Source organism: Ailuropoda melanoleuca, chromosome 6 (assembly GCF_002007445.2).
Source record: "Ailuropoda melanoleuca isolate Jingjing chromosome 6, ASM200744v2, whole genome shotgun sequence".
Lineage (NCBI taxonomy): Eukaryota > Metazoa > Chordata > Mammalia > Carnivora > Ursidae > Ailuropoda > Ailuropoda melanoleuca.
The window spans coordinates 72,209,730-72,223,801 of record NC_048223.1 but is presented as its reverse complement, the minus strand read 5'-3'; the positions used below and the strand labels follow the sequence as shown (position 1 = coordinate 72,223,801).

The following is a 14,072-nucleotide window of genomic DNA, read 5'->3' as shown; positions in this document are numbered from 1 at the left end:
GGATTTATTTCTGGAGTCTCAGTTTTATTCCAGTGATATAAATGTCTGTCCTTATGCCAGTACCACACTGTTTTGTTTACTGTAGCTTTGTAGTAGGTTTTGAAATTAGAATGTATGAGTCCTCCCACTTTGTTCATCTCATTCAAGATTGTTTTGATTATTAGGGGTCCCTTGCAAATTTGTATGAATTTTATGGTTAGCTTGTCCATTTCTGCAGAAAAGGCCATTAAGGATTTGATGGAGAAGGTGTTGAGTAAACATTTTGTTCTTTTTGATGCTGTCATAATTTGAACTTTTTCATATATTTTTTTTTTGGTTGGTTCATTGCTAGGGTATAGAAATACAACTGCTTTTTGTATGTTTATCTTTCATCATGCAACTTTGCTGAATTCATTTATCAGCACTAATAGGTGGTTTTATGGATTCTTTAGGATTTTCTTTATATGGGATTATGGCATCCACAAATGCAATAGATTTAATTTTACTTCTTTCCCTCCAATTTAGATACCTTTATTTCTTTTTCTTGCCTAATTGCCTGGCTAGAACTTCCAGTACACTGTCAAACACAAGTGGTAAGAGTGGACATGCTTTTCTTGTTCCTGATCTGAGTTGGATGTTAGCTGTGGATTTTTCGTAAATTCTTTTTCTCGTGTTAAGTAATTTCTCTTCTATGTCTAGTTTGTTGAGTATTTTTATCATGAAAGACAGTGGGATTTTGTCAGATGCTTTTTCTGCTTCAAGATGATCGTGTGGTTTCCTTCCTTCATTCCATTAATGTGATATATTACATTGGTGCATTTTCTTATGTTGAGCCACCTTGTATTCTTGAGATAAAGCCCACTTGGTCATGGTGTATAATCTGTTTAGTTTACTTGTATTCTGTTGATGATTTTTCCATCCTTATTTGTTAAGGATACTGGCCTATAGTTTTCTTTTTCATGTTTGTGATGCCTTTGTCTGTCTTTGGTGTCATGGTAGTTTGACCTCACAGATGAGTTAGAAAATGTTCCCGCATCTTCCATTCCTTGTGTTCCTTCTTCCATTTGTTGAAAGAGGAAGAATTGGCATTAATTATTCTTTAAATGTTTGGTAGAATCTGATCCTAGGCTTTTCTTTATTGGAAGGTTTTTTGTTTCGTAAGGTTTTATTTATTTATTTGAAACACAGAGAGAGTGTGTGCTCAGGGGGAGGGGTAGAGGAAGAGGAGAGAGAATCCCAAGCAGACTCCCCACTGAGCACGGAGACCCACATGGGGCTCAGTCCCACAACCCTGAGATCATGACCTGACCTGAAACCAAGAGTTGGACACTTAACCACCTGAGCTACCCAGGTGCCCCTTCTTTTTTTTTTTTTTTTAAAGATTTTATTTATTTGACAGAGAATAGAGACAGCCAGTGAGAGAGGGAACACACAAGCAGGGGGAGTGGGAGAGGAAGAAGCAAGCTCATAGCAGAGGAGCCCGATGTGGGGCTCGATCCCAGAATGCCAGGACCACGCCCTGAGCTGAAGGCAGACGCTTAACCGCTGTGCCACCCAGGCCCCCCCCAGGTGCCCCTTCTGGAAGGTTTTTTATTTTGAGGGGTTTTTAAAAGATTTTACTTGAGAGGGAGCCTGAGCGTGGGGAGGGGCAGAGGGACCCCAAGATCATGACCCGAGCCGAAGGCAGGCTTTTAACTGACTGAGCCACCCAGGTGCCCCTGAAAGTTTTTTGATTAGTGATTCAGTTTCTTGTTATAGGTTGTTGGGGGGGGGTGTTGTTTGTTTGTTTTAGATTTTCTAGTTCTTCTGGTGTCAGTTTGGTAGTTTGTATGTTTCTAGGAATTTGTCCTTTTCATCTAGATTATCTATTTTGTTGTCATAAAATTGTTCACAGTATTCTCTTACAATCCTTTTTATTTCTGTAAGGATGATGGTAATATCCCCACTTTCAATCCTGATTTTAGTAATGTGAGTCTTTCTTTTTTTCTTGGTCATTCTAGCTAAAGGTTTGTCAGTTTTGTTGATCTTTTAAAAGAATCAACTTTTGGTTTTGTTGCTTCTGTGTATTGTTTTTCTATTCTATATTTTATGTATCTCCACTTTAATCTTCATCGATAATCTCCCTCTGCTAGCTTTAGGTTTAGTTTGCCCTTCTTTTTGTAGTTCCTTAGGATATAAAGTTTGGTTATTGATTTGAGATATTTTTTCTTTTTTAATATATATGTTTATAACTGTAAATTTCCCTGTGAATACTGCTTTCACTGTATCGTATAAGTTTTTGTATTGTGATACCTTCTTTGTGTGCTAATTTTCACATCTTTGAATTCTCCATATTTCCCTTTTTTTTTTTTTTGAGAATTTATTTTTAAGTAATCTCTACACCCTATGTGAGGCTCAAACCCACAACCCCAAGATCAAGAATTGCATACACCACCAAATAAGCCAGACACGTACCCTATCTCCATAGTTCCTTCTGTTGATTTCTAGTTTTATTCCATTGTAGTCTGAAAATATGTTTTTTTATTTTAGTCTTTTTAAATTTATTGAGGCTTAATTTTTGACCTAACATGTGGTCTCTCCTGGAAAAAGTTCCACGTGCACTTGAGAATTATGTATTCTGTTGTGGAATGGAATGTTCTGTAGCTATGTTAGGTCTGGTTGTTTTATAATTTTTTCAAGTTCTCTATTTCCTTATTGATCTTCTGTCTGATTGTTGTCTGTTATTGAAAGTGGGATATTGAAGCTTCCAATTATTATTTTAGAACTGTATTTCTCCCTTCAATTGTGTCAGTTTTTACTTCATATATCCTGAAAAGCTGTATTGTTAGGTATATAGATATTTGTAAATGTTTGATCTTCTTGATGAATTGATGTTTTTTGATTTAAAGTTTATTTCATCTCATATTAGTATAGCCACTCTCAGCTCTCCTTTGGTTATTATTTACATGGCATATCATTTTTTCAAACTTTCTCTTTCAATCTGGTGTCTTTGGTTTTGGAGTAAGGTTTATAGACAGCATATGCAGATCTTCCTAGACTTACGATGGGGTTATATTCCCATAACCCCATTGTAAGTTGGAAATTTTATAGATCGACATGCATTGAATACACCTAACCTGTTGAACATTATAGCTTAGCCTAGCCTACATTAAACATGCTCAGAACAGGGGCACGTGGGTGGCTCAGTTGGTTAAATGTCTGCCTTCGGCTCAGGTCATGATCCTAGGATCCTGGGATCAAGTACCACATGGGCTTCCTGCTCAGCAGAGATTCTTGTTTCTCCCTCTCCCTCTGCCCCTTCCCCCCTATTAATGCTCTTTCTGTCTCTCTCAAATAAATAAATCTTTTTAAAAAAATGTTCAGAATATTTATATTAGCCTACAGTTGAGCAAAATCATCTAACACTAAGCCTATTTAATAACCAAGTATTGAATATCACAGTTTATTGAATACTGTACTGAAAGTGAAAAATAAAATGGTTGTTATGTGCACAAGGATTATAAGCATTGTTTGTTTACCCTTATGACTGCATGGCTGACTGGGAGCTGCGGCTTACTGTCGCTGCTCAACACCACAAGAATATCATGCTATATATTGCTAGCCCAGGAAAAGAGCAAAATTTACAATTTGAAGTATGGTTTCTACTGGTATAGTATCACTTTTGCACCACTGTAAAATCAAAAACTCATGTCAAACATTGTAAATTAGGGACCAGCTATCGTTGAATAATGGTTTGTTTTTTAAAAATCCTTTCTGCCAGTCTCTGCCTTTGATTACAGAATTTAGTTCATTTACATTTAAAGCTGGGATTTTTTTTTTTAAGATTTTGTTTATTTGAGAGAGAGCACACGCACGAGAGAGATCTGTTATTTCCTTCATTCTTCCCCTGGGGGTTAAAATTAACACCTTAAATTTCCAACAGTCTAGTTTGAATTAATATCAACTTCAGTAGTATACAGATACGCTGCTCCTAGAACAACTCTGTTCCTTTCTCTTTGTTGTCACACCTTACAGCTTTATACATTGGTACATTATGTAGATAATGTAGATTTATAATTATTTTATACATTTGAGTTTTAAACCATATAGAGAAAAAAAGTTACAAAAGTACAATAATTTTAACTTTTATATTTACCTGTGTAGCTACCTTTAGCAGAGTTCTTAACTTCTTTGTATGACTTTGAGTTACTGTGTAGTGTCCTTTTCTTTCAGCTGATGGACTTAGCATTTCTACTCTCTCAGTTTTTCTTTATCTGAGATTTCCTAGATGTAAAATTCTTGATTGACAGTTTTTTCTTTCAGCCCTTTAAATATCTCATCCCGCTACCTTTTGGCATGCATGGTTTCAAATTAGAAATCAGCTGTTAGTCTCATTGAGGAGCCTTTCTATGTGATGACTTGCTTCTCTTTTGCTGCTTTCAGTACTTTTTATAATTAACTTTCAACACTTAGATTAAAATGTGTCTGAATGTGGATCTCAAGTTTGTCATAGTTGGAGTTTGTGGAGCTGCTTGGGTGTTAGATTTATGTCTTTTATCAAATTTAGAAAGTTTTCAACCATTTCTTCAAATATTCTTTCTGTCTCATTTCCTCCTCTCCTTGTGGCACTCTGCTACTTGTATGATGGTACTCATAGGCTCTCTTCATATTTCTTCATTCTTTTTTCTTGCTGTTGTCCCACAAAGTAGATAATCTCAGCTGACCTCTTTTCAAGTTTGTGGATTCTTTTTTCTGCCTGCTCAAATATCTTATACCCCTCTGGTGAATTTTTTGTTTCAGTTATTGTACTTTTCACCTCCAGAATTTTTGCTTCCTTTCCATAATTTCTCTTTATTGATATTCTCTATTTGATGAGACATTATTATTCTGTTCTCTCCCCCACCCCCTGCCCCCATGGTTTCCTTTAGCTATTTGAGCATATTTGAAACAGTTGATTTAGGGGCACCTGGGTGGCTCAGTCAGTTAAGCATCTGCCTTCAGTTCAGGTCATGATCTCAGGGTCCTGGGATCGAGCCCCACATCACGGCTCCCTGATCAGTAGGGAGCTTGCTTCTCTCTCTTCCTCTGCAGCTCCCCCTGCTTGTGCTGTCTCCTTCTTTCTCAAATAAATAAAATCTTAAACAAAACAAATAAATAAATAAAATGAAATAGTTGATTTAAATTCTTCATCTAGTAAATCCAGTGTCAGGTTTCTCAACAGTTTATGTGACTTCTTTTTTTTTCCTATGAATGGGCCATATTTCTTCTTTTTTGCATGCCTCATAAATTTTTGTTGGATACTGGGCACTTTTTTTGTTGTTTGACAGTTTTTTGTTTTTCCCCCCACAGTACCGATTATTCCTCCAGGTTTATTTCCTTTGTCTTTTTCCTCTGATCTTTGACTTTTTATTCACATTTAAGAATGTAACACTAAAAAGCTACTTAGTTTGGGCATACATATTTTTTTCTAATTTTTTTTTCCACAGTAGGCTCCATGCCCAGCGTGGAACCCAACACAGTGGTTGAACTCAGAATCCTGAGGTCAAGAGTCAGATGCTTAATTGACTGAGCCACCCAAGTGCCCCTGGGCACACAATTTATGATTAGAGTCCCCATTCATAAGAGTGATTATATGGGCATTTCAAGGGGGAAAGCTCAAATGTCAACATATATAGTTTTTCACTCTTTGGGTTTTTTAACTCTTTGGCTGCCAGTGTTCTTGTAGTGTTCTGAACGCTGGAAAGGGAAGCTAGGATTCTCATTGTTAACTATACATACATTCATTCGACTGTCTTGTTTTTTTGTGTGTATTTTCTGTTTTAAGTTTTTAAATTATGTTTTTAATTGAGTGTAGTTGACCTGTAGTATATTAGTTTCAGGTGTATAACATAGTGATTTAGCATGTATATACATAGTACTCAGTGCTTACCATGGTAAGTGTAGTTACCATATGTCACTATCCAAAGTTATTAAAACGTTATTGACTATATTCCCCATGCTGCAGTTTATATCCCCATGTCTTATTTATTTTATAACCGGAGGTTTGTACCTCTTAATCCCCCTGAATCCTTTGATCCCTTTGTTTTTAATGTATCACCTGTTTGAGAATCCAGAGCCACTTTGACTCATCCTTTCCAGAAAGGCAAGGGACTTTCTACCACTCATCCTCTTTTCAGCCCTGCTTGAGTACTTGTGACTTTAAGAGTCTTACATTTTACCAACTGAGCTAGCTTAGCTACTTGACTTTAAAGGTATTTTTTGGTACTTCCAGTTCCTCAGCCTAAAGTACAAATTAGCTTCTCATTGGCTTTTCTCTTAACAAGCTCCTGTTTTCAGGTTCTTCTGCTTTACTGAATCAGGTACCAGCCATCCATCTATGTTTCAGATTTTAAAATATTAACATCTCTTTAGTGATATTAAAACCATCACCTATTCTCTTTTTTCTGGTGGGTTTATATCATTTTTATTCCTTTATTCTCATTTAGAAGGATTTCAGGAGGAAGAGAGATTAATACATTATTCAGTGTGTCCTATTTAAGGACTTTCTAAACTTAAATACAATATAGGACCTCACAAAGGAGAAAGATTAATTCGACCACTGGGGGAAAAAATGACATTTATCCATAACAAAAGCAAGATTATTAAAAAGCATATAGCAGACTGGGATATGTGTAACAAATATGATGGTAATATTAACTCCTGGTATATGAAGAATTCAAATATAAATATATAAGAAAACACTAGTAGCAGCAACTCTTTCTGCCCATGGGTCCTGCCCCTGTGCTTTAATAAAATCATCTTTTTGCACCAAAGAAAAAAAACACTAACCGCTGAAAGGTAAATGGGCCAAAAATACAGAGAGACATTTCACAAATACACACAAATCCCTAATCTTCAGTGTCACTAATCGACAAAAGTACATACTAAAACAAGTTTTCTTGTCTTCTTCTTTGGGGGTGGGGGAGAGAGAGAATCTTAAGCAGTCTTCCCACCCAGCATGGAGCCCAATAGGGGCCTCAGTGTTGCAGCCCTGAGATCATGACCTGAACTGAAATCAAGAGTCGGATGCATAACTGACTGAGCCACCCAGGCACCCCAAATTTTCATTTTTTAACTCAGAAATGTGTGTTTATGTGTATACAGATGAAAACGTGGAAAGATAGACATTCTGGACTACAAATGTCAGGGTAAATTGGAATAGGTGTGAACAAAAACAGTTTCAGGGTATGCTTAACTGTCATTTGACTTCAAAATTCTTCTTACAAAGCAAAATTTCTCCTAAGCAAATATTCCAAACTATGGACAACAATATATGGAGAAATGATGGGGGCGCATGGGTATCTTAGTCGGTTAAGCATCTGACTCTTGGTTTTATGGCTCAGGTCATGATCTCAGGGTTGTGAGATCCAGCCCCGCTGGGGGCTCCAGGCTCAGCACTGAGTCTGCTTGAGAGTCTCTCCCTCTCCCCTCCCTCCGCCTCTGCCCCTTCCCCCACTCCATTCACACATGCATCCACTTGTGCACACTCACTCATTCTAAAATAATAAAATATTAAAATATATATATATGCAGAAATGATACCATCTTACTTTGAATATTACTAGCTAGTTGGAAAAACTAACATTTATTGTGTCTTTACCATATGCCATAGGAACTGGGCTAAAAGTATTTTACATACATTAATCCCATTTCTCCTCACAACAACCTTGTGAGATACTGTTTTTCTCTTTAAAAACACTGAAGCTAGTTAGTGAATGAACTAGGTCTGGAGCCCCAAATCTGATAAAAAATGTTTTTCTCTTACTGTAACCATATATTGCTTCTTTAAAGATAGGGGGAAATAAGCATTGTTTTCAATGATTTAATAATCTAAATGTCCAACTATAGTAAAATAGCTAATTTGGCAGACCTTGGTACTTTTATAAGAGTGATATGCAACCATTAAAAATCATGTTCTGTGGGGCCGCTGGGTGACTCAGTCAATTGAGCGTCCAACTCTTGATCTCGCTCAGGTCTCGATCTCAAGGTCGTGAGTTCAAGCCCCACGTTGGGCTCCAATGCTGGCTGTGGAGCCTACTTTAAGAAATAGTACAATAAAATTACATAAATAAAAATCATATTCAAGAAGAATATTTAATGATATAAGAAAACACTTGTGATGGGGCGCCTAGGTGGCGCAGTCGTTAAGCATCTGCCTTCTACTCAGGGCGTGATCCCAGCATTCTGGGATCGAGCCCCACATCAGGTTCCTCTGCTAGGAGCCTGCTTCTTCCTCTCCCACTCCCCCTGCTTGTGTTCCCTCTCTCACTGGCTGTCTCTGTCAAATAAATAAATAAAATCTTTAAAAAAAAAAAAAAGAAAGAAAACACTTGTGATTTAGGCAAAGGAGAAAACCTTAACTATGTTTTTGAATTCTTTTTTGAACTTACAGTGGATGGAAATACATAAAAATATTTTTTAAATCATCATTTCTGAGTGAGTGGATTACAGGCATTTATTCATTTTCTTTATGCTTTTTGTTTTCTAAATTTTGAATGTGTATTAATTATTTAAATCAGATTAAATGGTCTAGTAGTCATTTCATTTATTATTTTAATGCTTAGTGATGTGGAAATGCTTATATTTCTGGGGACAGGAGCCACTTGTGAAGTTATACATGTAGTCTGATTTTAGGTAGGTCTTTATTTTGTCTTAGAGAATATATATTGGATGGAAATGTGCAGAAATACTAATAGTGATACTATCCCAGGGAGACATGATTGAGAATGAGCTTTTTCCTTGTTATTCATTATTTCCATATCTTCAACATTTTCTACTACAAGTATGTGTTTTTGTCATCAGAAAAATTTATTATTTTAAAACTTGGAGAACATGTCTTTCCGTTTTTTTCTGTTGTTTTTAGACATTTGAAGACAGTGATTTGTTCCATCTGATTGGTGTTATCTGTGGATTAGCAATTTATAATTTTACTATTGTGGACCTCCATTTTCCTTTGGCTTTATATAAGAAACTGCTAAAAAAGAAGCCATCCTTGGATGATTTGAAGGAACTAGTACCTGATGTTGGGAGGTTAGTAACAAAAAGTGACAAGGGTTTTAATAGGGAATGGGAAATGTACAGAAAGCTTTCCTTTTAGGAATAATTGTATTTTGTTCTTGCTGAATTTCTAAAATAAAAGCCCTTCTGATATTGGAGAACCCTTTGTGTCACCCAAATCCAAAATTTTCTACTGAAATACTTACATGTATAAAACCATTTGCTAAATTTTTAGTAATTTAACAATATTTTGCAAATATCAGATAATAAATTTAGGAAGGTAATGTTTTCTGAGAGTAGTTAAATGATTTATTTGGACTTCTGATGACCTTCATTCCTAGCTGGAATATGTAAAGTTTCTTTTTATTACATAAAATGGAATAAAAATTGTATATAAGTAAGAACAAATGTTGAAAATGGGTGGATACATGGCCTTTGTATTCAGAAGAAGAGATATAAACCTCAGAGTGATTTTTTTTTTCTTCAGAATTGTTCATTAGCTAACCATTGTATGTCTACCATTCTGAAACAAAAATAAAAGTACAGATTAATTAAAGGATTTTTTATCAGGAATGAATGAGAAATACATATTTATTCATAGCCAAAATAGTCAAAATACCCAGTAGTGTTTTACCTCAAAGAAACATGTATATTGTTTTGCAGAAGCATGCAACAATTACTGGATTATCCAGAAGATGATGTTGAGGAAACATTTTGTCTTAATTTTACGGTAAGATGGAAAGACAGAATAGCCTGATTATTCATCATCCCTTTTATTTAACAGCTGTGCCTTATGGATTTCGGGTTTTTGTTTGTTTGTTTGTTTGTTTTATGGGTGGGATTCTTAACCCTTTAGCTAACATTTATTGAGCATTAACTATATGCTAGTCACGGTATGTACATTATTTCATTTAATCCTCATAACAGTCCTGTGAGATTAGTAGTATTATCCTTATTTTACAGATGAAGAAAGCTGAAAACAGTCATTACATGTCAGAAATAATATTTATACCCAGGCCTGTGACTTCAGAGCCTAGTGCTCTGTCACTATGCTAAAGATCCTTTACAAATACAAGAGGACCTCTTTATTCAAGTATTCATTTTTGAGTCTGCAGTTACAAGAATGTTTAGAAGCAAAGGTTATTGTACATTAGAATATTCAGTAATGAACTTACCACTTAAAAGATTAATTCCTACTCAGACATGCCTTTCTGCTTCACACTAATATTTGTCCTTGCCCATTTGTCTTACTTTTGAAATGACATACCACAGTGAAAATGCAAATATGTTGGAATGTTATTTGGAAAATGAAATTGCAAATCTTGTCAAAGATACAGAATTTTGTTAATTCAGTGAAAGGGATGTTGAATAACTACCCATCCAAATGCAAAGCCATTGACAAACAAGGATCTGGCAGAAGTAGACAGTTGACAAAGAAGAGAAGATCAGCAAGGATTATGAGAAAAGGCACTTCAGAATGTAATGATTTGAATATTATAAATTAAACCCTTGGGAAAATGGTTAAACCTTTGGCTTTCTCTTTTCTTTTTAAAAACTTTGTATATTTGTTTGTCCCCCTCCCCAAATGTCCTCTTTATGATCTAGAAGTGAAATCTGACAGATACCATAGTCTGCTATCCCACAATTTGCCAAAAATATTATGTGCCCCCTCAAAAAAGTTTATCCATTTTTTATCATTTTAAGAATTGGCACATAGCACAGATGTAGGAAAATTTGGTAGATTTAAGATGAAATAAATGAATTTGTTTTAACAATTTTTTTTTTTCTAGAACAGAGGTCCTCCTTGGACATCTTCTATTTACTCTGAAATTTTTAGTTCCCCATTTCAACTGAATGGTTGGTTTTCCAATGGTTTAATTCTTCAATTCAGTTTCATTTACAGCAGTATCGGTAATCTTTGAATCTTTATTGATTGTCTCAATGGACTGAAACATTGGGTTCCAAACAATATAATTTCTAATTTATCAATCAAGTTTGTGAATGCTTAGTATATTCAAGAACTATGGTAGTTTAAACATTCCTTCCTATTGCCATTTCTTTCCCTGAAATTTTTAGTGGCTCTTTATTGCTTGCATAGTAATAGCTCTATGACGGGCTTCAAAAACATTTGTAATATGACTTTCTTACCAACCTTTATTGTATCCCTCCATTCATACCAAGTTTTATCATGTCACACAGTATTCTCTCACATACCTTATCTTCTGTTTTTTAGGGCCATACAATTTCAGCACTTGATATTTACTCTCGTGTCTATCCTGTACAACCTCTGTGCTCAGTCAGAAATCCTGTCCCCTCTCAATCTTTTGAGAGTCTACTCATCCTTCTAGGTGCTTTTCAAATGACATTTCTTCCTTGAGGTCTTTCATACTTCTCCACTTAGAAGTGAATGTTCGTTCTTTTGTGGTCTGATAGCGTTTTGTTCATGTTTCTATTATAGAATTTATTTGAATATAAGTTGTTTACATAACACATTTCTCCTTCTTAATTAGATAGTAAACTCCACAGCAGGGATTTATTCATCTCTTATTATCCCACTGCCACCGCGATGTTTCATAGGTACCAGGTACTAAAAGAAATGGTTTTAGTAGAAGAAGATAATATTCCAAGAAGAGGGACTAGAAAGAGGAAAGATACAAAGGTGGGAATGGTAATATTAATAGGAAAATTAACAGACTAGTAAGGGAAATAAAAAGCTTCAAAATAATTGACTGTCTTTATAAATCCAGTTAATAGCATACTGGAAAAACCACGTGTGATCAAGAATGCAAACAAGGCAGATAGTAGTAGCTGTCATGTGAGAAGACTGCATAGCTGGTCTGGGCTGCATACATTTTGACACTTAGATTCTGTCATGTGTACAAGGAAAACATCCTTTCTAATATTTTACTCCTGTAGTGATTATTCTAAAAAAGTTTTACACATAATAAATACTCTGTTTCCTGTTCTTAATTACCCAAACACTTGGTAATTTGTAATTAGTCATGGTAGAATTTCAACCAACTACAGAGGATGGAAATTTTTAGTTGTGGCTTTATGCAGAATTCACAAATAAGCTTATGGTAGTAGCAGAATTTTACTTCAACTTTATTTTTATATTTAATGAGAGAAAGGTAGAATATAATAATAGGTTATTAAAATCTAATAAGTTTTGAGTCTGACATTGACCTTTTTTAAAAATTTAAATTAATAGATCACAGTTGAAAACTTTGGTGCAACAGAAGTGAAAGAGCTGGTTCTAAATGGTGCAGACACAGCTGTTAACAAACAAAATCGGTAAGTGAATTATAGCAGCATCAGTGGTAGTAATAAGATTCTGTAGGCATTTTTCTTCTGTATATAGAAACTTGTCACAACCTTAAGTTTTTACTCATTTTTTGATATGGTCAGTAAGGAAGTAACCACCTTTTGCTTCTGAAATCCCTTTAAAACATTACTAAAGTTTGTGATAAAAAGATCATAAACAAGCAAAACAAAGTGATGGGAGAGGGGACAACTGCAAATTCATTTTTGGAAACTAGAAAACAGGGGTAACTAATGTTAGCCAACCAGAGAAAGCTGCTACGTAAGATGGACTAGGGGAAGCCAGGAAGGCGCCAGTTTATATTGCTGAGCAAAGTCTTGGGCATTGAGAATATAAAATGTTAGAAAGTGTGTGGAATTTAGGGGAATGCTGGAAACAGAAGGATTGCTGTTATGAAAAGCAGTTAGAAACCCATTTGAATTTGCATCGTAGCCTGGCAACTTCCCCTTTCCAGCCTGGGCAGATGATTGGATGTTTATCTTCTGGGAAGATTGAACTAAAGGGACTTTGGATATGCTGGGAAGTGGGGGGGAAGTACAGTTAGGGCTTGAGTACAGTTAGGCACAGCCAGGGTGTAAGAGGCAGAACTGAAAACAAGCAGATTGAGTCTACAACCCCTTCTCCCCCTTGACACTGTATATTGGAGGATTCTTTGGATAAACTGCCTCACTTTTAAAATGAATGGATAGCCAAAGATTGATAGCCCTTTAAGGAAAAACCAAAACAGTTGAGAAGAATGTCAAGGAAAGAGAAACAGTGCAGGATGAAGAACAAAACTTCAAAAGAAACTGAAATCAGTATTCTCATCTGTATGGATTAAAAATTATTTGCTAAAAAATTCAATTAAATATTGAAAAAAAAATTCACTGAAATTTCTTGAAGAAATGGTACCAAAAAACTTGCCAGAATTGATTGACATGCCTTAAAAGACATGCCTTTAAAATTGAAAGCATGGAAAGTAAAAAAAAAAAAAAAGACATACCAAGGCAAAATAGAATTTCAAAATCCCATGGGAAAAAAGGATCCTAAAACCTTCCAGGAAAATAAAAAAGCATACCATATACAAAGAATTAAGAATCGGAATAACATCAGACTTCTAAAGAGTGACACTGAAGCTAGGAGATCAAAATTCTGAGAAAAAATTATTTTTTAACTTTGAATTCTGTATCAAAACTATCAAGTATGTGAGTGTATATAAAAACATCTTCATGCATCCAGAGTCTCAGAGAAATCTACTTCCAGTGCAGTTTTCTCAGGAAGTTACAGGAGGATGTGTTCTACTAAACAAGGAATTAAACCAAGAAAGAGAAAGACACAGGATCCCCAAAAAATAGGATCCAGTATAGAAGAGAGGCAGAGGATTCCTTCTGCAGGAACAGCAGTGTGGAGGTGTAGGGAGAATAACCAAAGTGGGTGAAATCAAGAGGATGGAAGGCTCCAGGAGAAAAATACAGTTGATGATCCCTTATATGATGCTCCCTAGAGTTGAATGAGTCTAAAGGAGATTGACATTTCTGTTGAAGCTAGGGATGAAGTAGCAAATTAGGGAAGCAGAAGTTCTTTTTAAGAAAAGGCAGGCAACCATAAAATATTCTGAATAGTATTTATAATCATAAAAATGTTAACGTTAGTGAATAGTGAACCAGAATTGTTATAATGGGAGCTTTTGGGCAAAGTGAGAATGGGGCAATTAAATAAAAGGGAAATCCTCACCTTCCACAATAGTTATTCAGTTCATTAGCTTATATTTTAAGTT

General features: G+C 35.4%; 1 protein-coding gene across 7 annotated transcripts in view; it reads left to right on the top strand.

The window, feature by feature from the left end:
• The window catches only part of HERC4 (HECT and RLD domain containing E3 ubiquitin protein ligase 4), a 134,543-nt gene that overhangs the window by 110,561 nt on the left and 9,910 nt on the right, over positions 1 to 14,072 (top strand). For all 7 annotated transcript variants that reach the window (XM_034662596.1, XM_034662597.1, XM_034662595.1 and 4 more), the window contains 3 exons: positions 8,861 to 9,027; positions 9,658 to 9,724; positions 12,206 to 12,288. In XM_034662596.1, coding sequence (XP_034518487.1) covers positions 8,861 to 9,027; positions 9,658 to 9,724; positions 12,206 to 12,288 — 317 coding nt within the window. The remainder of the gene's footprint in view (positions 1 to 8,860; positions 9,028 to 9,657; positions 9,725 to 12,205; positions 12,289 to 14,072) is intronic.